General features: G+C 42.3%; 1 protein-coding gene across 2 annotated transcripts in view; it reads right to left on the minus strand.

The window, feature by feature from the left end:
* LOC132881582 (peroxiredoxin-6-like) overlaps nucleotides 1-12,629 on the minus strand; it is a 28,700-nt gene extending 16,071 nt beyond the window's left edge. For both annotated transcript variants that reach the window (XM_060914210.1, XM_060914218.1), the window contains exon 1: nucleotides 12,526-12,629. In XM_060914210.1, the coding sequence (XP_060770193.1) occupies nucleotides 12,526-12,617 (92 nt within the window). In that variant the 5' untranslated portion in view covers nucleotides 12,618-12,629. The remainder of the gene's footprint in view (nucleotides 1-12,525) is intronic.
* Nucleotides 12,630-26,185: the final 13,556 nt, after the last annotated feature.

Here is a 26,185-nt window from a genome sequence, read left to right on the forward strand (position 1 = left end):
TACAAACCAGGACGTCTGGTCACCATACCCTATAGATCCGGAATGGTAAGAGATAGAGAATGATGCTTAGTGTGGAAAAGTTGTGCCCTGCCACCCTGAACAAAAATAAAAAAACTGATTGAAAAAATCATGAAAATTGATAGAGTTATCCATCCATTTTGGCATATCACTACAGTGACATGGCCGCTCTCACGGCTTCAGCCATCAAAGTCTCTGGGAACATTACAGTAGTAGTTTCCCGTTGCCTTCTACCAGATTATTATAGAGGTTTTCTCCTCTCAACCATTCACACTTACCTACAGTCAATTTAGAGCCACCAATTAACCTAACCTGCATGTCTTTGGATTGTGGGGGAAACCAGAGCACCCAGAGGAAACCCACACAGACACGGGGAGGACATGTAAACTCCACACAGAAAGACCCCCACTGGCCACGGGGCTCAAACCCAGAACCTTCTTGCTGTGAGGCGACAGCACTAACCACTACACCACTATGCCGACAATAGAGTTATAAGTGATTAAAGGAGAACTGAAGGCAAATTTTTTATTATCAAAATTCTATTTCTCATTTTATTAAATATCGGAATGCATTTTTGATCGCTATTTTGTCACTCCTGTAGCAAGTTATCAGTGTTTGAAATATGCTATGTAATATATCAGTCCATATGTCAAAGCAATGGCCGTAAACAAGATTCGTTGAGACCTGTGTGAGACATCATAGGACGGAAGTAAAACGTACAGCAGAAATCAAAGTGACCAACATCTGCCAACGTTGTCAAAAGACCCGTGCGCCCTCTTTCGAATGCTGACGTAATCAAGCCAGAAGTTTTGTTTGTTTTGATAGCAATCAAGAAAGTTTGGAAAAAAGTATGCAGTAATCGTCATTTAAACTCGTTTTTGTGCAATACTTCATTTGGAAAACAGTTTTCCAAATGGCAGCACTGACACCTGGCTGACACTTTACGTTTCAAAGTCTCACACAAGTCTCGTGAAGATCGCGCGGATAAGCGACGCCTGCCATGGACCAAACGAACTAAATTCAACGTGGCTAAAAACCAAATAGGCCGATAAGTATAATATTTAATTCCGATTAGTTGCCAATACGAGTCATGATATAAGGTTACTAAAACCGAAAATGTAATTGAACAACACGCTAATTAAGAAATAAAGCAAGTTTAAAAATGACTTCAGTTCTTGAAAAAAAAAGCCTGTTTTCATGGATCATTCCGGATCAGTGATCCAGATCAGCACCAAAAGTCATAGCAACATAATTCAGCCCAGAGGTATTCTTCATGTGAAATTTGGTGATGACTGGTTGAAAACTGAAGGAGAAATAGCGTCCTAAAAAACGTTAGGATAATAATAATAATAATAAATAGAACTAGATAGATACTGTGACTAACGTCTGAGATCTGGTCACCGTCCCCTATAGATCCGGAATGGTAAGAGACAGAGAATGACACTGAGTGAGGAAAAAATCACATTTTTCATGGCTCATTCTGGTTCAGTGATCCAGATCAGTACCAAAAGTCATAGCAACGTAATTCAGCCCAGAGGTATCCTTCATGTGAAATTTGGTGGTGATTGGTTGAAAACTGAGGTAGAAATAGTGTCCTAAAAAAAGTTAGAAGAAGAAAGTAGAAATATCCTAAGTGAGAGTAACAATTTGTGCCAGCGGTGCTAGCGCAAATTAATAATAAAATGCCTTCATGGTAGATTTCCCTGAAAACGGGCAAAATTTGAGCTAAATTTCACCTCGATTGTTTTTGTACTTGTCATCGCAGTGTAACTCTGAAAGTTTCCACTGACAGACAGTAAACTCATATAATGTCATGTGGTCAGGAGTTGAATTTAACTCAACCTTCCTGTGAGAACAAACACTTTTACAGCACTGTCTGGATTTCCTCTCTCATACCATGACCTACATTGGTACAACTCGAAAACCCACTTCAGACAGCAGGTAGATTAGTGTTATTATTCATAGCAAAGCTTCACATACCTCTGAGAAGTAAAACAAGTTCATGTTCAGTTAATCTATAACTGGTTCTTTTTCAGAAATAAAGGGTACTAAACTAAAGTGAACCTTTCCTTTCTGGCTGGAGTGCTGGACACTGTACAGTAGGGGACGGTGGCGAGACTTGGGGCGAGTTTTCAGCTGTTGTAGGTTGTGTGAAATTCTTTGCAGGTAGCATCGCATTCATATTGCATGAGAGAGTATTTACTGTACCCTCTTACCACAACATGAGTTTCTCAGCTTGTCACATATACCAACCTTCAGGCTTCACTTTTTGTCATTGCGAGACACTGAAGGGAGACATGGAGCAAAAATAAAATACAGTGGATATAAAAAGTCTACACACTCTGTTAAAATGATCGTTTTTTCTGATGTAAAAAAATGAGACCACGATAAATAATTTCAAAACTTTTCCCACCTTTAAAGGAACAGTCCACCGTACTTCCATAATGAAGTATGCTCTTATCTGAATTGAGACGAGCTGCTCCGTACCTCTCCGAGCTTTGCGCGACCTCCCAGTCAGTCAGACGCAGTCAGACGCGCTGTCACTCCTGTTAGCAATGTAGCTAGGCTCAGTATGGCCAATGGTATTTTTTGGGGCTGTAGTTAGATGCGACCAAACTCTTCCGCGTTTTTCCTGTTTACATAGGTTTATATGACCAGTGACATGAAACAAGTTCAGTTACACAAATTGAAACGTAGCGATTTTCTATGCTATGGAAAGTCCGCACTATAATGACAGGCGTACTAACACCTTCTGCGCACTTCGGCAGCGCATTGATATCTGAGCTCCGTATCAATGCGCTGCCGAAGCGCGCAGAAGGTGTTAGTACGCCTGTCATTATAGTGCGGACTTTCCATAGCATAGAAAATCGCTACATTTCAATTTGTGTAACTGAACTTGTTTCATGTCACTGGTCATATAAACCTATGTAAACAGGAAAAACGCGGAAGAGTTTGGTCGCATCTAACTACAGCCCCAAAAAATACCATTGGCCATACTGAGCCTAGCTACATTGCTAACAGGAGTGACAGCGCGTCTGACTGCGTCTGACTGACTGGGAGGTCGCGCAAAGCTCGGAGAGGTACGGAGCAGCTCGTCTCAATTCAGATAAGAGCATATTTCATTATGGAAGTACGGTGGACTGTTCTTTTAATGTGACCTATAACCTGTATAATTCAATTGAAAAACAAACAAATCTGTTTGGGGGAAAAACATAAAAAATGAAAATGACTCTGATTAACCCCAAATAAAGTTCAGACATTTACTCAGTTGCATCCTCCAGCAAAAGCCAGGGTTCACAGAGAGCTTACAAAGCGTCAAAGGGATCTCATTGTTGAAAGGTATCAGTCAGGAGAAGGGGACAAAAACATTTCCACGTCATTAGATATACCATGGAGCACAGTGAAGACAGTCATCAAGAAGTGGAGAAGTAAGAATGCCCAGTTCTTACCCATGGAGAACTGGATGTCCCTCCAAAACTGATGAAAAGACAAGACGAAAACTGGTCAGGGAGGCTGCCAAGAGGCCGACAGCAACACTGAAGGAGCTGCAGGAATTTCTGGCAAGTACTGGTTGTGTACTACACGTGACAACAATCTCCCGTATTCTCCATATGTCTGGACTATGAGGTAGGGTCACAAGACAGAAGGCTTTTCTTACAAAGAAAAACATCCGGCCCGGCTAAATTTCGCAACAACAAAAAAATATATAAACTCTCCCAAAAGCATGTGGGAAAATGTGTTATGGTCTGATGAAACCAAGGTTGAACTTTTTGGCCACAATTCCAAAAGGTATATTTGGTGCAAAAACAACACTGCACATCACCAAAAGAACAGCATACCCACGGTGAAGCATGGTGGTGGCGGCATCATGTCTTGGTGTTGTTTTTCTTCAGCTGGAACAGGGTCTTTAGTTAAGGTGGAGGGAATTATGAACAGTTCTAAATACCAGTCAATTTTGGCCCAAAACCTTCAGGTGTCTGCTAGAAAGCTGAAGATGAAGAGGAATTTCATCTTTCAGCATGACAATGACCCAAAAAAAGTTTTGGAATGGCCCATCCAGAGCCCAGACCTAAACCCAATTGAAAATCTGTGGGGTGACCTGAAGAGGGCTGTGCACAAGAGACGCCCTCGCAATCTGACAGATTTGGAGTGCTTTTGCAAGGAAGAGTAGGTAAATATTGCCAAGTCTAAATGTGGCAGGCTGATAGACTCCGACCCAAAAAGACCGAATGCTGTAATTAAATCAAAAGGTGCTTCAACAATGTATTAGTTTAAGACACATTAGTGCATCCAATATTACATATCTGGGAAAAGTATGTGAACGTTTGCTTTCAGTATCTGGTGTGACCCCCTTCTGCAGCAATAACTGCAACTAAACATTTGCAGTAACTGCTGATCAGTCCTGCACACGAGCTTGGAGGAATTTTAGCCCATTCCTCCGTACAGAACAGCTTCAACTCTGGGATGTTGGTGGGTTTCCTCACATGAACTGCTCGCTTCAGGTCCTTCCACAACATTTCAATTGGATTAAAGTCAGGACTTTGACTTGGCCATTCCAAAACATTAACTTTATTCTTCTTTAACCATTCTTTGGTAGAACAACTTGTGTGCTTAGGGTCGTTGTCTTGCTGCATGACCCACCTTCTCTTGAGATTCAGTTCATGGACAAATGTCCTGACATTTTCCTTTAGAATTCGCTGGTATAATTCAGAATTTATTGTTCCATCAATGATGGCAAACCGTCCTGGCCCAGATGCAGCAAAACAGGCCCAAACTACCACCACCATGTTCCACAGATGGGATAAGGTTCTTATGCTGGAATGGAGTGTTTTCCTATCTCCAAACATAACGCTTCTCATTTAAATCAAAAAGTTCTATTTTGGTCTCATCCGTCCACAAAACATTCTTCCAATAGCCTTCTGGCTTGTCCAAGTGATCTTTAACAAACTGCAGATGAGCAGCAATGTTCTTTTTGGAGAGCAATGGCTTTCTCCTTGCAACCCTCCCATGCACACCATTATTGTTCAGTGTTCTCCTGATGGTGGACTCATGAACATTAACATTAGCCAATGTGAGAGAGGCCTTCAGTTGCTTAGAAGTTACCCTGGGGTCCTTTGTGACCTCGCTGACTATTACACGCCTTGCTCTTGGAGTGATTTTTGTTGGTTGACCACTCCTGGGGAGAGTAACAATGGCCTTGAATTTCCTCCATTTGTACACAATCTGTCTGACTGTGGATTGGTGGAGTCCAAACACTTTAGTGATGGTTTTGTCACCTTTTCCAGTCTGATGAGCATCAACAACACTTTGTCTGAGGTCCTCAGAAATCTCCTTTGCTTGTGCCATGATACACTTCCACAAACATGTGTTGTAAAGATCAGACTTTGATAGATCCCTGTTCTTTAAATAAAACAGGGTGCCCAATCACACCTGATTGTCATCCCATTGATTGAAAACACCTGACTCTATTTTCACCTACAAATTAACTGCTAATCCTAGAAGTTCATCCTCCACAACCAGCTCTGATGCGTGTTTGGGTTCATTGTCCTGTTGTAACTCCCAAGTCCCAAGTCGTGTTCAAGTTTCTGATGGTTTATGCTGAAGAATTCTGAGGTAGCCCTCCTTCTTCATTATTCCATCCACTTTGTGAAATGAACCAGTTCCACTGGCAGCAAAACAGCCCCAGAGCATGATGATCCTACCACCACCACCAGTTGGTACAGTGTTCCTCTGTACATGGTGGTCATTGTGGCCAAACAACTCAATCTTTGTCTCATCTAACCATACAGCTTTCCTCCAGAAGGCTTTTTCTTTGTCCATGTGGTCAGCTTCAAACTTTAGTTAAGCTTGAAGGTGTCAGTTTTGGAGCAGGGGGTTATTTCTTGGAGAGCAGCCTCTTAGTCCATGGTGATCTGAACTGTAGACAGTGATCCATCAGCTTCCAGTTCATGGCAGGGCTGTGCCATGGTGGTTCCCAGGTTGTTCCTGACCATCCAAACCAATTTCCTTTCAGCTGAGGGTGACAGTTTGGGTTTTCTTGAAGCAAAGTGGTTTGGCAAAGTGACTACACCTCACAGTAACTTGGATACAATTGTTTGAACTGATCTTGGAATTTGCAGTTGTTTAGAAATGGCTCCAAGAGACATTCTGGAGTTGTGTACATCTGCAATCCTCTTTCTCAGATCTGCACTAAACTTCTTGGACTTTCCCATTTTACTGTGTGTTGGTCAATCCAATAAGTGCTGTAAACAAACCCTTTTTATGAAGGCACAGAGAAGCTACCAGCTGTAGTCAGTCATGATCACTTAAGTTAAGAGACCTCGGGCTTGGCAAGATAAGAGACATTTTGGAAGTTTCAGCACCTCTGAATTAATAATCTGAGTATATGCAAATATTTGACCCTGTATGTATAATTTCTTTGATTTCAGAAAACCCAAAGAAAACTAAAATTTGTGCACCAAATTTGAGTGTTTGGTTGTTTTTTGAGGATCGTTGGTATGAGCGAGGAGTTAAAGAAGCCATTTTTGTCAACCTGGAACGGCCATCACTGAACAGAGGTGGTGGTCTAAGACATCATTTATCAGCCACCTACATTGCAGTCCTTGGCACACTTCCCAGACAACTGAATGCACACCAAAACCCAGCTGTTTTCAGTGACTCACAGGAGGACAGAGAGAACCAACAATCCAGTGATCATCCCAACGACTCTCTAGGCCGTTCACACCCAGCCCCCAGTGACCCACACCAACAGGATGATTCAATGACACCTTAGGATTGCTTTTCATCCATTAGAGGATAAATACCTGATACTCCCTATTAGTCAAACAGAACTGAAGAAGCCTTTCGGATGAGAGGTGAAACGTCTTCAAGAATCTTCAAGTAAGTCCAGTTGCTCTCTTTTACCACCCACAGTTGAACTTCTGATGTAATCTTTCAGTGACAGAATGCTCCTTCCCAAGTGCAGGACGAACAGACTTAAAAACTCCTTTGTCCGTCATGCCATCAGACTGTACAACTCCTCTCTGGGGGGGAAGGGGTAACAGGAGGACAGAGGACGGGAAGGAACAGTAGCCTAGCCTGACAATGAGCAATACTGTGCAATTTAATGTGCAATATAAAGTGCAATATCTCTCCTGCTGCCCCCTTCCCCCCTCCTCTCTTCCCCATATCTTATTCTTTTTATATTTGTATATGTAAATAATTTCATTTAATTTATCTAGAAGTTTTTTCTCTATTTCTTTTCTCTGTTTATCCTGTAATGATGCTGCTAGAATCTTAATTTCCCTGAGGGAACCCTCCCAAAGGGATCAATAAAATTCTAATCTAATCTAATCTAAAACCTGATTAGTTGAAATTAATTTATGAGAATACAAACTGTACCAGGTCTCCCCATCCCAAGTCTCCTCTATATATTTACAGTATGATTTACATCCAGAAAGCTCCATGTGAACTTTTAAATCTATTTATAGCCAAATTTCCAATTTAGAAAAGTTAAAGGTAGCACAATACAAAGTACAGTTTAATGCCCATTTTTCTCACACTGTTGGCATGAGTCTGTGCCATGAGTCTGAGTCTGATGAGTCTTCTAAAGAGTCTATAGTTCTGTCACAGTGTCAACCCTCCCGATTTCGGCGGGAGGCTCCCAATTTTAGCCTCCGTCTCCCGATCGTATTTGTTAAAAACTGGATAATCTCCCGGTTTGGGGGAATCCCTACCACCAAGTTAAAAATACTCCCGATTATGTCCAATCAGAATCATATGAGAAACACTGCTGACGTCAGCTGATCAACTTCCGTAATGTAGGATTCACCCAGGCTGTCCAACATTTTTTACAAGCAGTCATTCATCATGGCCACTAAACCCAATACCAAACAGCAAAAATATGAATGCAAATACCAGGTTGCATGGGAGGATGAATTTCCATTGATAAGCAAATGTTCGACCAGCCAGACCAACGCATTTTGCAAGGTAAGACTACAAAGTGATTCATTTATCCCAATTATTCAATTGCAATTCAGTTATCCCAATCTTATGGTGGGGTAAAAGCAGGTAAATTACATATTCTTCGAAACTACAATAGGTCATTCACACCCTTTGATGTAAATTCTTAATGTTCTTATTTTTTAATTAAAAATAGTTGATCATTTGTAAGGGCGGCATGGTGGTGTAGTGGTTAGCGCTGTTGCCTCACAGCAAGAAGGTCTGGGTTCGAGCCCCGTGGCTGGCGAGGCCCTTTCTGTGTGGAGTTTGCATGTTCTCCCCGTGTCCGCGTGGGTTTCCTCCAGGTGCTCCGGTTTCCCCCACAGTCCAAAGACATGCAGGTTAGGTTAACTGGTGACTCTAAATTGACCGTAGGTGTGAATGTGAGTGTGAATGGTTGTCTGTGTCTATGTGTCAGCCCTGTGATGACCTGGCGACTTGTCCAGGGTGTACCCCGCCTTTCGCCCGTAGTCAGCTGGGATAGGCTCCAGCTTGCCTGCGACCCTGTAGAACAGGATAAAGCGGTTACAGATAATGAGATGAGATGAGTAGGATCTGCACCTCTGTATAAACGGAATATATTTATCATATTGAAATGTTTTTAACTCTTGAGAATTTCTTTTTGCAGTTGTGTCGCAGAAATTTTAGCATCAGCCATGGTGGGAAAAATGATGCCAAAAGTGATATCATTTCAGAAACAAACTGTACAACTTCGAAAGTGTTCAGTGGAATGCTGCATGACAGAGAATTCGTTTGGTGAGTGTATTTGAATAGTGTGGGAGTGTCTTAGTGCTATTTTGAATTTATGTTTGAAAGTTTACAAGTGAAATGATAAACATTTTTCTAAAGCGTCACTTGTGTTATTTTCTGTGGGTCTCTGTATGTATACACACTGCAAAAAATGGCCTTTCAAAAATAAGAAATAAAAGATTAAAACAAAGCATATTTGCTTGAATCAGGTGAAAAAAAATCTGCCAATGGAACTAGTCAAATTTGACTTGGTAAGATTTCTTAAAGTAAGATGAAAAATCTAACCTGTTTTTAGATAGAAATAATTCCAAAATAAGATTGGGGAACTTATTATGCGAGATCTGATTAACTCAAAATAATCAAAATAGTTCTTATAACAAGATCGTACTTCTTACATTTAGCCATTCAAGTCATTTTTATTTATTTCATTTTAAGGGTATTTCACTTAAATTCATGACAAAGTCTTAGCAGTAAAAACTGAATTTAAGATAAATATACTAATATTAGGATTGTTAAATTCTACAACTAAGCATTGCCAGCTTAAAAGATTCTCCTTTTGTGACCTGTAATTAGTAAAATACTCTAGATATGAGACCAGAGACTATCTTGAATCAAGTTGATGACACGTGTAGCATTGCAACAAGTTTATTTTTTCCCATTTCAACATTCAAACATTAAAACATCTCTTAAGATTCCACTTCCCCAGGACCTCAGGCACCAAAAAAAAAGAAAATAATAATAAAAAAAAGTCTACGCATTTTGACTTACAGTGCTTACACAAAGCCAAAGCAACAGTGCATTTTGGGGGCACTGACTATTCATGTGTACGAGGGGTTTACAAGATCAGGCACAAACAAACAAAAAAACATTGAACTTAACTCGCAGCATTCCAAAAAGCCCTCACTAAAACGCCCTCCACTCACTCATAGCCTTTTTGAAGGCACTTGTCTGGTCTAGAGTCTGTACAGCATCTAGAAGGAGCTCACTCTGAATGACTGAGAAAACAGTCGCAGTAAACTTAGGATCTGTAAGGTGGAGTTGAATTGTAATGAAAGATTCAAAGATTTCAGTAAAGTTCATTTATTCCCAAAACAAGCATACTTTGTTTTTTTTTTCTTGAAACAAGATGAACCGCATTTGACAAATGTCCAAAATGTACTTACTTGTTTTTTTTTTTTTTAACTTTTTATTTTCAAAGGTGCTCCAAATAAGACTTTTTCAAGACATTTTGTCTATACAAGATTTTCAAGATGGGCTGTCTAAAAACTAGCCTTTCTAGCTAAATGAGGTTTTGCTTGTTGGGCAATTATGTCTTATAATAAGGGTGGCTAGATGCAGAGCCGGCCCGTGGCATAGGCAATATAGGCAAATGCTAAGGGCGCTGCGTCCATCCAGGGGCGCAGAAACGGGGGGAGAAAATTATGACTTCCACTATTCTGAAAACGAGTCAGCATTATAATGTCTTAGCCTAATTTAATTGTACAGCAAAGCATGTAGTCAGGGTGCGATTTCTCAAAAAAAGCGGGGTGGGGTGTGGTGGTGGTTGTTAATCATGAAACAATAAGCGCTCAGGTGCGCATCCGCGGCTATTCTCTGTTTTGGCCATGTAATAGCCTAATGCCGCTTTTCCACTACCAACGCGGCTGAGTCGGGCTGAGCCGTGCCGTGCTGAGTTGGGCTGAGTCGAGCTGAGCGGGGCTGTTGGAGTTGCATTTCGACTACAACCGCGCTGAACCGTGCTGGCTGGAAGTGGGTGGACACATTGGGTGGAGTTAGCGAAAGTGGGTGGACGTCACGTGATGTCGTTATGCGGCGCAAACAGTGACATCAGTGAGCTTTTAAGCAGTAGTCTCACAACCCGGAGAGTAAACAATAACCATGGAGGACATGGTGTCTTTAGTGTTGCTGGTCTTGGTGCTGTGGCTTGTTGTCACCAACAACGCCAACAGATACTGGCAAGAGCGTATAGATGAGGCGAGGCGCATAAGGCTTCAGAAATTCTCGTAATTCGTAATTATTCTTCTTCTGGGTTTACGGTGTTTACAGATCCCAGCGTGCTCGCGGGGCGTGTGTGGGCGTGTGAGGACACTCCTCCTCACCAATCAGTGCACAGGGGAGTGTCTCCTCACGCCCCTAGCCCCACTCGGGTCGGTTTGGCTCGCTTCAGCCCCACTCCAAAACCGTGCGAGTTTTGGGGGCTGAGCAGGGCTGAAGCAAGCTGAGTCGTGCTGTTCTTAGATAGTCGAAACGCGAGCCGTGTCGGGCTGAAGTGAGCTGAAAAAGAGTAGTGGAAAAGGGCCATAAGTGTTGTTGGCTAAAGAGTGTTTTTGCATAACGTAGATAACTGACATAGATCTGTTGCTTGTTTTGAATATGGCTGCACTTGGAGCAGTCTGTCGGTGTCATTGAGCAGTCTGGGCTGAAGTAAAGGTCTTTTATGCACCGAACACGTTTCGCAGCGAGATATTCCAATGGTGCCTGGAACGTTTTTTTTTTTTTTTAATAAAACAAAGTTGCTTTGTTGATCTGTGTTCTCATTAAAATGACAGTTTAAGGTCAACAATGAGTCAAGAACGTCTGAACGGGCTTGCTCTGATGAGCATCGACCAAGAGATCTCAAGAGAAATATCATTTGATGATATTATCAAGGAATTTGCCATTAGGAAGACCAGACGAGTCCCATTGTAATGTTACTTCAATAACAAAGTACCCATAATAGCACTTTTGTTTGAAAATACAGCCCATTGATGTCCTAACAGGGTGCTTAAGTTTGCACAATTTAGAATTGTAGAATTTTTTCATCTCATCTCATTATCTCTAGCCGCTTTATCCTTCTACAGGGTCACAGGCAAGCTGGAGCCTATCCCAGCTGACTACGGGCGAAAGGCAGGGTACACCCTGGACAAGTCGCCAGGTCATCACAGGGCTGACACATAGACACAGACAACCATTCACACTCACATTCACACCTACGCTCAATTTAGAGTCACCAGTTAACCTAACCTGCATGTCTTTGGACTGTGGGGGAAACCGGAGCACCCGGAGGAAACCCACGCGGACACGGGGAGAACATGCAAACTCCACACAGAAAGGCCCTCGCCGGCCACGGGGCTCGAACCCAGGACCTTCTTGCTGTGAGGCGACAGCGCTAACCACTACACCACCGTGCCGCCCTGTAGAATTTTTTATTCATTTAATTTGTTAATTCTTCAGAGATGACTTAACTTTTAATAGCAAAAAAGAAACTAAAAATAATTTCTTGTTTATTGTCCATGCACTACACTTTGAACAGGGTGCGGAAGAGTTTTTGCCCATTATATGGAGATGTGTATTGAATTTGTGTGGTCATTTTACTTTGTGACACTTTATGTTAATAATAATAACAATAATGAAAAAGATAAAAATGACTTCTTGTTTATTGTCCATGCACCGTACATTGTTTAATAGTAATAGAATAGAGTGATTAGATTTAAATGTTATTAGAGGGTTTTTTTCCTGGGGCGGGGCGCCTAAACTCAATCTCGCCTAGGGCGGCCAAAGACCTAGATGTTTTGACTTGAAAATAGACAAATAAGATTTTTTTTTTTTTTTTTGCAGTGCAATATTCAGGCATGAGATTTTTCAGCTAAAAATCTGATTGAAGACTTCCCTTTCATTTTTATTAGATTAAAATTCAAGACAAGAGTAGCTATTATTTCAGATTTTTCACTCTGAGCTCTCTATGCCTGATACAGGAATCCCATAACCTATAGTGTCCAATCTCAATCCGATACTCACGAGTCTCCCAGGTAGTCATGGAGTCTGAGTTTGCCGATGGAGGTCTCGACTTCAAAGTTAGGGAACACATCTCCGAGTAGAGGAGCCGGCATGATGCTGCTGCTGCTGCTGAGGAGGAGGAGGAAGAGATGCAGCGCGGGAGCGCGCACCACAGACGCCTCCTCGTGCCCGCGTCACGGGAGTTGACGTGTGCGCCATAAAACCAGGCAAACAACAATTCTAAATGCCAGACTCAGCTATGCGCGTTCTAATTTGTTTATACACTATGCAGGCAAAAGTTTATGCACCCCCGACCATCATATCCATATACAGTGGTGTGAAAAAGTGTTTGCTGCCTTCCTGATTTCTTTTTGCATGCAGATCTCATCTCATCTCATTATCTCTAGCCGCTTTATCCTGTTCTACAGGGTCGCAGGCAAGCTGGAGCCTATCCCAGCTGACTACGGGCGAAAGGCGGGGTACACCCTGGACAAGTCGCCAGGTCATCACAGGGCTGACACATAGACACAGACAACCATTCACACTCACATTCACACCTACGGTCAATTTAGAGTCACCAGTTAACCTAACCTGCATGTCTTTGGACTGTGGGGGAAACCGGAGCACCCGGAGGAAACCCACGCGGACACGGGGAGAACATGCAAACTCCACACAGAAAGGCCCTCGCCGGCCACGGGGCTCGAACCCGGACCTTCTTGCTGTGACGGACCTTCAGCGCTAACCACTATGCCACCGTGCCGCCCCCACAACCAGCTTATTGTACGTTTTTTTCTGTGCTGACACATAGACACAGACAACCATTCACACCTACAGTCAATTTAGAGCAGGGGTGTCAAACCTGATCCATAAAGGGCCGTGTGGCTGCAAGTTTTCATTCCAGCCATGCAGCAGCACCCTGATTTGGCTTATTCAATCAACTGACACACCCACCCTTTAATCAAGGGTAGGTGTGGCTGCAAGTATTTGACTGTGTGAAGACAGTTCAGTTGATTGAATGAGCCAAGTCAGGTGTGCTGCTGCATGGCTGGAATGAAAACCTGCAGCCACAAGGCCCTTTATGGATCAGGTTTGACACCCCTGATTTAGAGTCACCAGTTAACCTAACCTTTGGACGAAACCGGAGCACCCGGAGGAAACCCACGCAGACAACATGCAAACTCCGCACAGAAAGGCCCTCGCCGGGCGCAGGGTTCGAACCCGGACCTTCAGCGCTAACCACTACACCACCGTGCTGCCCGTGCAACCAGCTTATTGTACGTTTTTTCTATGCTGACACATAGACAACCATTCGCACCTACGGTCAATTTAGAGTCATCAGTTAACCTAACCTTTGGACGAAACCCACGCGGACAACATGCAAACCCCGCACAGAAAGGCCCTCGCCGGCCACGGGGATCAAACCCGGACCTTCTTGCTGTGAGGCGACAGCGCTAACCACTACACCACCGTGCCGCCCCATGTTTCAGATCATCAAAGAATTTAAATATTAGACAATGCTAACACAAGTAAAGAAAGTTGGTGAATTCAAGTACCTGGGGTCAACTGTGCAGGAAAATGGGGGCTGTGATAGTGAAAGAGAGTGCAGGCAGGGTGGAGAAGGATTTCGGGAGTCATTTGTGATAGGAAAGTCCCAGCAAAAGTGTGAGACCAGCTGTGATATATGGATTGGAGACCGTACCCTTAACGAAGAGACAGGAGGCAAAGTTGGAGGTGGCGGAGTTGAGGATGTTAAGGTTGGACAGGATAAGGAACGAGCACATCAGAGGGACAGCACATGTGGAGAGCTTGGGAATGAAGCTAAGAGAGATGAGACTGAGATGGTACGGGCACATCCTGAGAAGAGATGCAGAGCATGTGGGAAGGAGAATGTTGAGGATGGAGCTGCCAGGCAAACGAAAATGAGGAAGGCCAAAGAGGAGATACATGGATGTGGTGAGAGAAGACATGAAAATGGCAGGTGTGGTAGAGACGGATGCGGAAGACAGGGAGCAATGGAGACGAAAGATCCGCTGTGGTGACCCCTAATTGGGAGCAGCCAAAAGAAGAAGACAAAGATAACACAAAATGCAGTTTTTAAATGAAGGTTTTTATTATTCAGGGAGGAAAAATAATCCAAACCTACATGACCCTGTGTGAAAAAGTAATTGCCCCCTAAACCTAACAACTGGTTGGGCCACCCTTAGGAGCAATAAGGGCGGCACGGTGGTGTAGTGGTTAGCACGGTCGCCTCACAGCAAGAAAGTTCTGGGTTTGAACCTAGGGGTCGGAGGGGGCCTTTCTGTGTGGAGTTTGCATGATGTCTGCATGGGTTGACATAGGGCAGCCTTGGGCTGAGGTGCCCTTGAGCAAGGTACCTGACCCCTGACTGCTTCCTGGGCACTTTGGTGTGGCTGCCCACTACTCTGGGTGTGTGTGTTCACTGCTTCAGATGGGTTAAATGGAGAGGATGAATTTCACTGTGCATGTGATAAAGGTTTCTTCTTTCTTCTTCAAAAACTGCAATCAAGCGTTTGCGATAACTGGCAATGAGTCTTTTACAATGCTGTGGAGGAATTTTGGCCCACTCATCGGGAGTGGAGCTAAGGGGTGGCCACCCCAGGGCATGCCTTGGCCCCGCCCTGGCCACCCCAGGGCCGGACAATAAAATGTATAAAACCGATATGTCCCACGAAATGTTAGTTCTGCTCGCTGGATTTTTGTTCCGCCTATTTGGTTTCTGCAGGGATGCATATTACCGTAGCACATAAACATTTCGCGTGTTCAAGCAGCAGGTGGTATCAGATAGTCATGCTCTAGTCCGACAACACAACAACCTACGAACTACATGAACGTGCGATTGATTTGGGATGCAAGTTATTCATCTCTTATACTCTCTTCAAGTTTCTCACTTTGTAGACATACAGTTACAATTCTGTCCTCAGACAATTCAGAGTTTCCAGAAATCTCCCGAGCATCCAGAAATCTCCACTTTGCCCGGGGTTTTCGAAAGTATCCATTTTCAGTGACTGAAACCTTCGTTTACATGTAAATGCAACCGTATAGATAAATATGCATCTTTATAGATATCCGGCTACAGTGGGATTTGTGCTGTGTGCACACATAGATAGATACTAGATAGATAGAAAGGAAAACGTCTGTGGTTTTCGATTGTACAACTCAAAAGAGAAAATTACGTCAGCAAGTTAGCTGTCTGTGAATCGCTTTGCTCACTCTAACCGCAGAATACAACTTTTAAAGTTAATGTTTGTCTGTTACACGAAAATATAGAGATGTTGTGTGTTACTGGTGGGAGTACACATTGATTAACAATTGTCACACTCATATATACACAACACTCATGCATTCTCTCAACACACGCTCTCCCCCTACCCCTCTCATGCACCACATTTCTATATTTACATGTAACACACTCACTCATACACAACACTTATGCGCTCTCTTAACACACTGTCTATCTCACTCTCACACACACGCACACAATTTGTGCCCTACATTTCTATATTTACATGTAACATTCATACACTCTCAACACAGACACACAGCTCATGCACTAAATTTTTATACTTAAATGTAACACTCATGCACTGTCTTAACTCTCTCTCTCTCTCTCTCTCTCTCTCATATATGAACACATACTTCACTCTCTTAACACACACTATGTCTTTCTCTCACTCACTATAAGATACAACTCATGCACTCTCAACACACACCCTCTCTTGCATGATGCACTACATTTCTATATTTACCGGTACATGTAACACACTCACTGGTACACAACACTCGTGCACTCTCAACACACACTCACCCACACACCACATTTCTATATTCACATATAACACACGCAACACTCATGCACTCTGAACATACACTCTCTCACACACACAACTTATGCACTTCATTTTTGTATTTACGGTACATGTAACATATCTTCACACACACACACACACACACACACACACACACACACACACACACACACACACACACACACACTTACAATTCGTATACCACAGCTCATCTATATCTGCAGTGCACATACTTTCCCTCTCTCTCACACACACACCACTCATGCACTACACCTCATCTATGTCATGTGTTCCATCAGTGTGACACTTTCACACACACACATGCACGCGTGCACACACACAAACATTTTGTAACTCAACACATTTAGTTTGTACAGTACTTACAGTGGACAATATCACAACATGTTGTAAGTGTTTACATATGTTGTATGTATGAGCTAAGTATACAAGTATTTTCCTTTTCCTGAGCAAAGCACTCTGCAAAGCTGCTGCATCGCTCTCTTTAGGGCCAGGGATTAATCTTAGTGCACCGCTATGAGGATGTAATTGAACACATTAATTGTAAAAATTGATAGGTCATTCAGGGTGGATTTTCCCAAATATTTGAACTTGTTCTTCTCTTGTTCTCTCTCTTTCTATTTTTCCTCCAGTGTTATTGTTAGACCACACCCTGGTGAGAATAGTGAAGTGTGCTGTGAGGTATCATCACTTGGAGTGAGTGGTTCACCACTTTGTTTCCTCATCCTCTCTCCTTCCCATCAGGCCACACTACGCGGGTTGCCATGTGCGCCCGTTTCCTGCACGCTTGCCTGCTGTCCAATTTCCCCATGCGGTTTGTAGTGCTGTTCTGGACGGTTCTGCTGGCTCTGACGCAGGTTCTACTCGGCCAGCACAACATCAGTGGTGTGGTCCTGGCTCTGGCCATGGGCTCCTGTCACTACAGTGTGGTGGAGACCTGCTGGCTGTCCGTGGAGAGGCTGCAGGATGTCCTGATCGCAGCACTGGGGAAACATGTCACTCAGAGAGGCTGAGAAACACACGGGCATTACTCTAATGATAAACAGTTCATCAAGGGGATCTTTACTTTTAACTAGACTCACAAAGCATGGTCCAGGCCTGGAACAAAGAAGGTTTCTCATAGACACACACACACAAGCCTTGAAGTGTAAGCTCATTCTGATGTAATAGCCAGTCTAGTTTCACTAACACTGATTTTCTTCATAGTCTTGTGTCTAAGTAGATGAATACCTCATCTCATCTCATCTCTTCTCATTATCTCTAGCCGCTTTATCCTTCTACAGGGTCACAGGCAAGCTGGAGCCTATCCCAGCTGACTACGGGCGAAAGGCGGGGTACACCCTGGACAAGTCGCCAGGTCATCACAGGGCTGACACATAGACACAGACAACCATTCACACTCACACCTACGGTCAATTTAGAGTCACCAGTTAACCTAACCTGCATGTCTTTGGACTGTGGGGGAAACCGGAGCACCCGGAGGAAACCCACGCGGACACGGGGAGAACATGCAAACTCCACACAGAAAGGCCGGCCCCGGGGCTCGAACCCAGGACCTTCTTGCTGTGAGGCGACAGCGCTAACCACTACACCACCGTGCCGCCCTAGATGAATACCTATCAGTCATAAACTTCCAGGCATGTTCATGAAACATTTAGCCACGCCCAGACAACACTATAAAAAGCAAAGCTCACAAACAGCAGCAAACGGCGGCACGGTGGTGTAGTGGTTAGCATGGTCGTCTCACAGCAAGAAGGTTCTGGGTTCGAACCCAGTGGCCAGCGAGGGCCTTTCTGTGTGGAGTTTGCATGTTCTCCCCGTGTCTGTGTGGGTTTCCTCCAGGTGTGTGGGTTTTCCCCCACAATCCAAAGACATGCAGTTAGGTTAACATGGGGTGGCCTTGGGCTGAGGTGCCCTTGAGCAAGGTACTGAACCCCTGACTGCTCCCCGGGCGCTCTGGTGTGGCTGCCCACTGCTCTGAGTGTGTGCGTGTGTTCACTGCTTCAGATGGGTTAAATGCAGAGGATGAATTTCACTGTGCTTGAAGTGTGCATGTGATGAATAAAGGTTTCTTCTTCTTAAGTCAAAATGACAACTAAATGGTGAAACCGTGCTTCCTGAAGCCACCACAGGTCCTCACTTGTGCAAGTTGCTTTCCACATTCACTACAACCTAAAGGTGAAATGGAACATGTGATTCCAGTCTCAGGGACATGTCTTTCTCAGTTTTGCACATCCTGAAACTGATCGTTTTGCTGATACCCCCCCCCATTCTTCTAAGCTTGCCCTATATTTGTCATCATCCATATTTCCCTCAACCCTGACCAGTCTCCCAATCCATAGTGATGAAAAGCATCCCCACAACATGATGCTACCACCACCATGCTTCACTGTAAGGATGGTGTTGTCAAAATGAATGAGCAGTGTTGCTCTTCTGACAAACATTTGTGCCCAAGCCAAAAGGTCCAATTTTGGTCTCATCAGACCCAACAACCCTTTTCTCCAACCCCAATTCCAAAAAAGTTGGGACGCTGTATAAACTGTAAATAAAAACAGAATGTGATAATTTGCAAATCATGGAAAACCTATATTTCGTTGAAAATAGTACAAAGACAATGTATCAAATGTTGAAACTGAGAAATTTTGTTTTTTGAAAAATATATGCTCATTTTGAATGTCAGCAATGCTAAAAAAAATCTAATTTGGTTAATTGTCAACATGTCAGTAAAATGATTGGGTAAAAAAAGAGCATCCCAGAGAGGCGGAGTCTCTCAGAAGTAAAGATGGGGAGGGGCTCATCACTCTGTCAATCTTATTGTTAATATTTCATGATAATAAATGTTTTGAAATCATAAATAGTGTGTTTTTGTCATGTTAATACTACACGTTTGCATGTCTGCATGTTAACCTTCCTGAATCCCAATGACTAATACAGCAAGTGTCACAATTACCACAACGTGTCGCCACTTCATAAAGGTTTGCTCCATTATAGTGCAATTAGCCAACTGTGCAAAACTGTTATTCAGTATCAAACTGCACTATAATAATGAGGTTCAGTACAGTAATGAGGTTCATAAAAGGTCAAACGATCCTCAACTTTATTACAAAGATACTAAATACTTTATTATTACTTTATTTATTATCCTGCATTTCATTGCCTTGTACCTGTGACATGTGCAATGACAAAGTTGAAACTAATCTAATCTCATCTATTAGAAACTATATACAATGGTGCTTGAAAGTTTGTGAACCCTTTAGAATTTCCGATATTTCTGCATAAATAGGACCTAAAACATCATCAGATTTGCACTCAAGTCCTAAAAGTAGATAAACAGAACCCAGTTAAACAAATGAGACAAAAATATTACACTTGGTCATTTATTTATTGAGGAAAATGATCCAATATTACATATCTGGCAAAAGTATGTGAACCTTTGCTTTCAGTATCTGGTGTGACCCCCTTGTGCAGCAATAACTGCAACTAAACGTTTCCGGTAACTGTTGATCAGTCCTGCACACCGGCTTGGAGGAATTTTAGCCCGTTCCTCCGTACAGAACAGCTTCAACTCTGGGATGTTGGTGGGTTTCCTCACATGAACTGCTCACTTCAGGTCCTTCCACAACATTTGGACTGGATTAAGGTCAGGACTTTGACTTGGCCATTCCAAAACATTAACTTTATTCTTCTTTAACCATTCTTTGGTAGAACGACTTGTGTGCTTAGGTTCGTTGTCTTGCTGCATGACCCACCTTCTCTTGAGATTCAGTTCATGGACAGATGTCCTGACATTCTCCTTTAGAATTCGCTGGTATAATTCAGAATTCATTGTTCCATCAATGATGGCAAGCTGTCCTGGCCAAGATGCAGCAAAACAGGCCCAAACCATGATACTACCACCACCATGTTTCACAGGTGGGATAAGGTTCTTATGCTGGAATGCAGTGTTTTCCTTTCTCCAAACATAACGCTTCTCATTTAAACCAAAAAGTTCTATTTTAGTCTCATCTATCCACAAAACATTTTTCCAATAGCCTTCTGGCTTATCCACGTGATCTTTAGCAAACTGCAGACGAGCAGCAATGTTCCTTTTGGAGAGCAGTGGCTTTCTCCTTGCGACCCTCCCATGCACACCATTGTTGTTCAGTGTTCTCCTGATGGTGGACTCATGAACATTAACATTAGCCAATGTGAGAGAGGCCTTCAGTTGCTTAGAAGTTACCCTGGGGTCCTTTGTGACCTCGCTGACTATTACACGCCTTGCTCTTGGAGTGATCTTTGTTGGTCAACCACTCCTGGGGAGGGTAACAATGGTCTTGAATTTCCTCCATTTGTACACAATCTGTCTGACTGTGGATTGGTGGAGTCCAAACTCTTTAGAGATGGTTTTGTAACTTTTTTCAGCCTGATGAGCTTCAACAACGCTTTTTCTGAGGTCCTCAGAAATCTCCTTTGTTCGTGCCATGATACACTTCCACAAACATGTGTTGTGAAGATCAGACTTTGATAGATCCCTGTTCTTTAAATAAAACAGGGTGCCCACTCACACCTGATTGTCATCCCATTGATTGAAAACACCTGACTCTAATTTCATCTTCAAATTAACTGATAATCCTAGAGGTTCACATACTTTTGCCACTAACAGATATGTAATATTGGATAATTTCCCTCAATTAATAAATGACCAAGTATAATATTTTTTGTCTCATTTGTTTAACTGGGTTCTCTTTATCTACTTTTAGGACTTGTGTGAAAATCTGATGATGTTTTAGGTCATATTTATGCAGAAATATAGAAAATTCTAAAGGGTTCACAAACTTTCAAGCACCACTGTATAAGTAAGTGTTGATTTTGTCGATAAATCCACCTTTGTTCAGCTACATGTTCATCAGGTGTGTGGTAAAACAGTGCCCCAAGTCTTCACTCTCCCCAACTCGCTTCCACACAGCTTTCCTCCCATAATTAACTGAAATAATTAGGGGTTTCATTTCCACTATGATTAAACATAGCCAGAGAATTAAATAGACAGGACCTGACAAACATTAAAAGCAATTATGGCCTAAAGGTTAGAGAAGCAGCCTTGGGCCCAAAGGGTCTCTGGTTCGATTCCCTAGACTGGCAGGAAAATCCATGGCTGAAGTACCCTAGAGCACGGTACCTAACCCCTACCTGCTCCCCTGGCACTGGGTGTGTGTGTGCTTGTTGTACATCGCTCTGGATAAGGGTGTCTGCTTAATGCCTTCTCCAGGACTTGTTTAATTTTATTATTATTCGATGATTGACTGATCATACTATTATTGTTGATTTGGAACAGTATATGAGGGTTCACAGCCCTCCGAGCAACAGGAAATGACGTTATTTGTGTGGACCCTGACCCATATGGTATCACCATCTCTGTGGAAACCAGAATTGTTCTGTCAGGTTGTAATACACTTTGTTTTCTTCTCTGTTATACATGTATTGTGTATGTATTTTCTATTTGGTATAATAATAATAATAATAATAATAATAATAATAATAATAATAATCTTCCTGAATGTATCCATGATGATAAAATGTATTGAATACTGTGCATTATGATTAAAACACAAACACCCCCACAAAAATGAATGAATGAATGAATGAATGAATGAATGGTTTATTTTGGTTACAATCTACAGTACAAAACTTAAATTTTGTGCACTCAACTGACAAAGAATTATTATACATGCTTGCACTAAACATTTTCTCACAAAAAAATTTAACAAACTCTGTAACTGAAAAAGGAATAGGCTGAAGCCAAGACTTATTTTTGCCCATCCTGAACAATCCATAAAATAACCCAGAATATCAGTAATACAAGGGGGAAAAAAACATAACAAAAATTACTCTAAATTATTCTTCTTAATCATTTCACGTCAATCATTTTACATTGTAATGCTTAATTATTTTACCTTTCAATGTTTTTTTTTTAAACTCAACAGCGATCTACACAATTTCAAATCATCACTAAGTCCATTCCACAATATAACTCCCAAAAATGAAACACATCTATATTTAACATTAGTTCTCACATTACCTCTTTCAAAGACACCCAACCATCTTAAATTATAATATTTGAATACAGGTGGGAATACTTTTATTCTTTACTCGAAATAGTATTTCTAATGTTTTTAAGTATACAATATCTAAGAATTTTAAGGTACAAGACTCTATAAATAGTTTATTAGTGGTTTCACGATAGGAAACTTTATTTATTATTCTGATAACTCTTTTCTGGAGTTTAATTATAGGGTCTATATATGTTTTATATGTATTTTCCCGGGCGGCACGGTGGTGTAGTGGTTAGTGCTGTCGCCTCACAGCAAGAAGGTCCGGGTTCGAGCCCCATGGCCGGCGAGGGCCTTTCTGTGTGGAGTTTGCATGTTCTCCCTGTGTCTGCGTGGGTTTCCTCCGGGTGCTCCGGTTTCCCCCACAGTCCAAAGACATGCAGGTTAGGTTAACTGGTGACTCTAAATTGACCGTAGGTGTGAGTGTGAATGGTTGTCTGTATATGTGTCAGCCCTGTGATGACCTGGTAACTTGTCCAGGGTGTACCCCGCCTTTCGCCCGTAGTCAGCTGGGATAGGCTCCAGCTTGCCTGCGACCCTGTAGAACAGGATAAAGCGGCTAGAGATAATGAGATGAGATGAGATTTCCCCAAACCTCAACACAATATGACATATACACTACCGTTCAAAAGTTTGGGGTCACCCAGACAATTTTGTGTTTTCCATGAAAAGTCACACTTTTATTTCCCACCATAAGTTGTAAAATGAATAGAAAATATAGTCGAGACATTTTTCTGGCCATTTTGAGCATTTAATCGACCCCACAAATGTGATGCTCCAGAAACTCAATCTGCTCAAAGGAAGGTCAGTTTTATAGCTTCTCTAAAGAGCTAAACTGTTTTCAGCTGTGCTAACATGATTGTACAAGGGTTTTCTAATCATCCATTAGCCTTCTGAGGCAATGAGCAAACACATTGTACCATTAGAACACTGGAGTGAGAGTTGCTGGAAATGGGCCTCTATACACCTATGGAGATATTGCACCAAAAACCAGACATTTGCAGCTAGAATAGTCATTTACCACATTAGCAATGTATAGAGTGTATTTCTGATTAGTTTAAAGTGATCTTCATTGAAAAGAACAGTGCTTTTCTTTCAAAAATAAGGAAATTTCAGAGTGACCCCAAACTTTTGAACGGTAGTGTATGGCATTATAAGTGAGAAATACAATATATGCAGACATTTCTTGTTCAAAAAATAGCTTGTTTTGTAAATAATACCAATAGTTTTAGATAATTTTTGTTTTATATATTCTATATGTGGCTTCCAACTTAATTTATGATCTAAAATTACTCCCAAGAATTTAGTTTCATATACTCTTTCAATTTCGACTCCATTTAGGATTAATTGAATTTCACAATTTACCCTAACCCCACCAAACACCATAAATTTTGTTTTATTTTCATTTAATGCTAACTTATTGATATCAAACCATTCTTTTAACCTGATCAACTCCTTTTCTACTGTTGTCAACAATTCTTTAATATCTGGTCCTAAACAAAATAAATTTGTATCATCCGCAAATGCAATAAACTTCAACTTATTAAATACTGTACAAATATCATTCAAATAAAGTATAAATAACTTAGGTCCCAATACAGAACCTTGTGGAACACCACAAGTCACTTTTCTAAGATGTGACACAGTATTATTAATTTTTACATATTTAAATAACTTCTTATCCAATTTAATGTAACACCTCTTATGCCATAACGCAGCAGTTTCTGCAGAAGTAAGTAAAATCAACCACACACACACACACACACACACACACACACACACACACACACACACGGATAAATAACATGTCCAGTTTTGTGGAGCTTCCTAGGCAGAAATATGATTGTTCCAATCCGATGGGTGTGGTAATATGGCGGCCAGATTGCGTCACCCTGACTGGCCAATGAGCTCTCCAGATATTTTACGTAGAGATCAGTGGGCGGTGTATAGACCTCTTGCTCTGACGTCACAGCTTCAGGAGATCGTTCGGGAACAGAAATTGCCGCAAGTCTCTGATGCCCCCTAGTGGCTGAGACTCGGAGCTGCAGCTCTTGTAGTCCAGTGGAGAAGCCTGCGATCACGTGACCAGTGTGACGCCCACACGCCTGCCCCGCCCCCTTTTATTCCGTCATAATGTTCGATGACGCCAAAAAGGAACAAGCCTCAGTGAAGCTGAACTTTTCAGACCAAACTTCATCAGCTGTGTACACAGTGCTTTTTGTTTACTTATCCTGTATCTATACCACTCACGTGAAGAAATGGCTGAGATTGGAAATGGAGAGCCAAGTAAAGGGTTCCCGCAAAACAACGGAGACAGATTTCCCTCTTTTTTTATTGGACAGCATGAGCACGAAAGCACAGAGGATGATGTAGCAAGATGGAGAAAGGAACGTACGAAAGAGGTTGACACGTCCGAGCAAAAGAGAATGGAAGCCAGGTGTGAGATGATGGTGAAAGCAGTGCAGCTGGATTCACAGGAGGAACAGCAGCAGGCCGAGTCAGAGAACGAGGGGACGACATGCACTGAACTAGAGGGTGGAAAAACAGAGACGGGGGCCTGGTGCATCTGTCATAGGATGAAAAAAATGCAAGAGGAACATGAAGAGATGCCCAAGGTGAGAAATTTGAAGAAGGAACAGGAGAAGAAAGATAGAGATCAACAGATGTACTTTGATTTAATGAGAAGGATTAATGATCTGGAACAAGCCCTGGTTCAGATCAATGAAGAAAGAGACACAAAAGAGAGAAAGACATCAGATGACATGGACAAGTTGGCGATGAAGTTGGCGCATGTGGACGCCATATTGGCTGTCAATAGAGAGCAGCAGGAGAGAATGGAGGTGGCTCTGAAAAATGAGAGGACGAAACGTGTTGAAATAGAGAGAGAAAAACAAGAGCTGGAGGCCTCCTGGAGACATCAGTCCAGGATGTGGCTAGAGCAGCTGCGAGAGAAAGAAAGAGCAATTAAAATCCAAGAGGAAAAGGAACAGATTACCAAGAAGCTCCAAGAGCTTGAGAAGAAAAAGGAGACACAAGAAGATGTCAGACAGACAGAGCTGAATAATCTGCTTGAAGAAATGCAGAGAGGCACCCTGAAGGTGCAAGAGTTGGAGGAGAAGAACGTTGTGCTTCTGCAATACATCGAAGCGCTCCAGGAGTACATCTTAAAACTTGTGAAACATGAAAAGTTTCAAAGGGCGATGAATAACATGCTCATGCTATGGTGAATTGCTGTAATCTGGGCAGAGCGAGGCAGAGGTGAGAGATGAGAGGGAAAGTCTGTCGGATGCTAAGATGGATGCAGAAACGCAGGCTGGAAAGGTGGAGGAGCAAAGCACCCTGAAGGTGTGAGAGTTGGAGGAGAGGAACGCTGCACTTCTGCAATACATCAGAGAGCTCCAGGATTACATCTCACAAACTGAGGAATGAGAAGAAGATAGCAGAGATTAGGATAGAGCTCTTGGAGAAAGATAAAGAGAGGTGGAAGAAAGAGAGACCTGGGAAAAAGAGAGAGCAGCAATGAAAAGCATGTTCATACCTCCTTGGGTTTAGAGAGAGAGAGAGAGAGTGCAGTGGCAGCAGGAGAAAGAAATGTAAATACAGCTTTATCATACCGAATGAATGAGCCAAGAGGTTCAACAAAGATTTTTCTATGTTTAAAACGTTTGAATAAAAATTATTATTCATCAGTTCTTGTGTGATATTTTTATGTGTACAACAGATAAGTGCTTAATAATAATAATAATAATA

The sequence above is a fragment of the Neoarius graeffei genome, chromosome 1, assembly GCF_027579695.1.
Source record: "Neoarius graeffei isolate fNeoGra1 chromosome 1, fNeoGra1.pri, whole genome shotgun sequence".
NCBI lineage: Eukaryota > Metazoa > Chordata > Actinopteri > Siluriformes > Ariidae > Neoarius > Neoarius graeffei.